Genomic DNA, 3739 nt, shown 5'->3' with positions numbered 1-3739 from the left:
CAAATGGCTTCTGTGGAGTTAGTTTTTCTGGACGAAGACCAATGTAAGAGCAATGTACCGAAAGAGGTGAATTGGGGTTTGCACAGCCCATACTCCCAGATCTCAAGTCATTCAGCACCAGGGTCAGCTCCGTTGGAAGGTCACAGTCAAAAGCATGTGCACCATGCAACTGCCAGAGACATCAAGGTGTGCTGTGATGAGGAACTGGAGACTTCTTTTACATACATTGATGAAAATGTCAATTTGCAGTGTGCAGGCTCACCTCTGTCTGATAAAAGCTACCATATCCAATCTAACCACAGCTCTTTCGCTGAAATTAGGCAAGTTGCTGACGGACTGCAGGACCTCTCAATCACTTCTGATGATGACAACGCCTCTGAGGCCTCGGGCACATCAGTGGATTATGGATTCATCAGTGCATTACTGTTCCTTTTCAGTGGGATCACATTAGTTGTCATATCTTACGTGATCCCCCGTGATGTGACTGTGAATCCAGACAGTGTTTCAGCCAGGGAAATGGAAAGACTGGAGAATGAAAGCGCTCGACTGGGAGGACATCTGGACAGGTGTGTGATAGCTGGACTGGGCCTCTTAACCCTTGGGGGCATGCTGCTGTCCACATTACTCATGGTGTCTATTTGTAAAGGTGAGTTGTATCAGAGGCGGAGGTTCGCGACTTCAGGGCGATCCGGAAAAATTTACGGTTCATTCAATTTTCGCCTGAGATCTCCAGATAACAACACAAGGCGATACTCTCTGGATAGTGCAGAGACAATAGTAATTGATTAACAGTATATTTACAAATGTCAAAAGCTACAATTTATTCACCAGGCTAATTGCAATTCTAAGACTGTACTGTCAAATTTGTAATATTCACAACATCCCATTTAATGCTCCACTGATCTAGACTTTACATCTTTTAGTAGGAAATACAAAGAACAGTACCAAAAGCATTCCTTGATGAAGCACACTGTATTCTCTTCTTACACTAAATGAAGGTTGACCCAGTTTCTAAAGCCCATTTTATTGCTAGTATTAAGTATAATGTAAATATTTCATAACTCCAATAAGACTCCCAGGTGCTAGATTTCAATACAATTTTGAACAATTTTTACAATTATATTAGCACACCATTCTGGGCACATAAATGTTACTTCAAAATAAATTGATAATTATCTTTCCTTTCTGAAAACTCATTTGCTCTTGTGATGATATAGATATCTTAATGTTATCTTTATGCACTGTATGGAATTACAATGATAGTCTGTGTTTTCGCACATCTCCTATAATCATTAGCCCTTTTTGCACTGGTGCCTTTTGCTTGACTTGAAAACATAATTTTCTAACATTTCATAAAAGTTCTTGGCTTTTTAATCTTAAGTGATTCTTGGTGATTTTGCAGCACATTACAGTTTCCACAGTTTGCTCAGCTGCCCTCTGCTAGCCAACGTCATCAATCTCACCCTCTCCTCCTCCACCCTCCCTTTCAAAACTGTCGTCATTACACCTTCTAAAAAAAACTACACTTTATCCCTTAAAACTCTCTAGGTATTGTCCCATCTCCAACCTGTCCTCTTCTCAAAGGTGCTGGATGGCATCAATGCCTCCTAGTTATTTTCCTTCCTCCTTCCTGTTTGAGTCCCTCCCACACTGCCACAGCACCAAGAGAGCCTTGATCCAAGTCACAAACACTAATCTATATGTCTGCAACCAGGGCTCTCTGTGCCTCCTTGCTCACTTACATCTCTCTGTGGGCTTTTCTCCCTGATACAACTCTATGGCTCTGCATTTTCCTGGTTTCACCTCTATCTGTCTCAATGTCTTCATTTTACCTCTAATGGCTCCTCCTCCTGCCCTTGCTTAGTCATGCCTCCTTGTTCACTTACATCTCTCTGCGGGCTTTTCTCCCTGATACAACTCTATGGCTCTGCATTTTCCTGGTTTCACCTCTATCTGTCTCAATGGCTTCATTTTGCCTCTAATGGCTTCTCCTCCTGCCCTTGCTTAGTCATGTGTGGTGTTGCCTGGGGCTCTATCCTCAATCCTCTCCTTTCCCAATCTACACAATCCCCCTTGGTGGCATCATCTGCAAGCATGGGGTCCATTTCTATATGTATGTGATGACACCCAGTTCTACTTCCCCACCCTCAACTTCAGGACCACTATTTTCTGATAGACTGCCTGTTAGACAACGAGTCCTGAATGAGCCTTACTTTTTCTCCAACTCAATGCCAACAAAACTGAGGCTGTACTCCTCCATTCCCATCTGCATTTCCTCATCTCAAGTGCTGACTATGTTAACCTCTCTGCAACTCAGGCAGCTTGTACAGAAACTTAACATTTTTTTGATGCTCTACTCTCCTTTGTTTTTTTTAAATCTGGGCTCTGACTGTGTCCTCCGTCTTCCATCTCTGTAACATTGCCTGATTCCCATCACTACATCACTACCAATGAAGCCCAAATCCTCATCTATGCCTTTGTGGAACCTCCAGATTCGATTTCTACAATGCCTCCAAGGCCTTGCAACAACATACCTCTGGGATCTCCTGTGACCCCTCCTCCCATGGCCACACCTTCCTTCTGCCCACTCCAGCCCGCTTCATGCCCCTACCTGCTCTGCTCCATCATCAGCAACTTTATCCCCACCCTCTTGAACTCTCTCCCAACATCCCTCCACCTTGCCCCCCTCCATCTCTCTGCTTTCAAAACCCATCTAAAGACCTACCTCTTTGACTGCGCAGTCAGCTACCCCTCTTGTCTGCTTCACAGCTGTCTTTGTAAATCACTTTAAGGTGTTCTTCCTATGTGGAAGGCACTATATAAATGCAAATTGTTGTTATTTTTCTGTTTATCTTGGGCACCTGTAATTTGTATAGCATATAAATCACATGATATGTCATATCACAATCTCAAGTGAATGTAAAAGATACTTTCTGACTGCAGATTCCTTAATTAATAACGATAATCCTTGAATTTGGTATAGCACCTTACCACGTCTTCTAGACGTCACAAACGCTTCACAGAATATACTGTAAAATGAATTGACTGTGTAGTCTGTGGGCGAAATACCCACTGCAGATTCCTTAATTTATCATAGTTTATGGGAGGCAAAGACAACAATATTAATGGGAATATTGAATGCATCAGTTTCTTTTTGTTTATTCCACATTATCTAATTCAGAAATATGCATCATCAGTACTGATCAGTTCAGAACCTCTTGGTAAAGATTATTGTTCTTATATTATATTTCTAAGCTACCATTATTTTTACAAGCAATATGCAACTAAACATTTATTTAAATTCACACTATATAACTTTGTTTATAAACATACAAATAAAATTCATCTTAACATGCAAAAGTTATATAATTGTATAGGTATCAATGTATATCAGCAAGTATTAATGCAAGTATTTATTGCCTTATTCAAATGTATGATGTTTAGTGAAATGATATGTTCAAATTGCCTAATTTATGGAAAATTATTGATTGAAAATAAAGTGCTCTTTCATTTGCATTCTAATTGTTCACAGTGTTCCAGCGACATACTTTCTCCAGCACATTATTCAAAGCGAATAATGTTACCTGAGTACACAGTCACCATGCAATTTACACTTCGGTAGATATTCTGCACATAGCCCTTTCACCTCTGCTCCACAGTCAGGCTGCTGCGTGCCATTCAAGCACAGGAATATTTCCATGTGCAGGTGGCATATACATGTGGAACACTCAGTCTGGTT

General features: G+C 41.0%; 1 protein-coding gene across 1 annotated transcript; it reads left to right on the top strand.

The window, feature by feature from the left end:
• The first annotated feature begins 3 nt into the window (after positions 1–3).
• LOC103184585 (transmembrane protein 74) lies at positions 4–1080 on the top strand. The gene has a single exon (XM_007902683.2). It carries the CDS (start codon positions 4–6, stop codon positions 787–789), a length of 786 nt encoding a protein of 261 aa, XP_007900874.1. The 3' UTR covers positions 790–1080.
• Positions 1081–3739: the final 2659 nt, after the last annotated feature.

The sequence above is a fragment of the Callorhinchus milii genome, unplaced genomic scaffold (genome assembly GCF_018977255.1).
Source record: "Callorhinchus milii isolate IMCB2004 unplaced genomic scaffold, IMCB_Cmil_1.0 Scaffold2, whole genome shotgun sequence".
Classification (NCBI taxonomy): domain Eukaryota; kingdom Metazoa; phylum Chordata; class Chondrichthyes; order Chimaeriformes; family Callorhinchidae; genus Callorhinchus; species Callorhinchus milii.
This window is presented reverse-complemented; position numbering and strand designations above follow the sequence as displayed.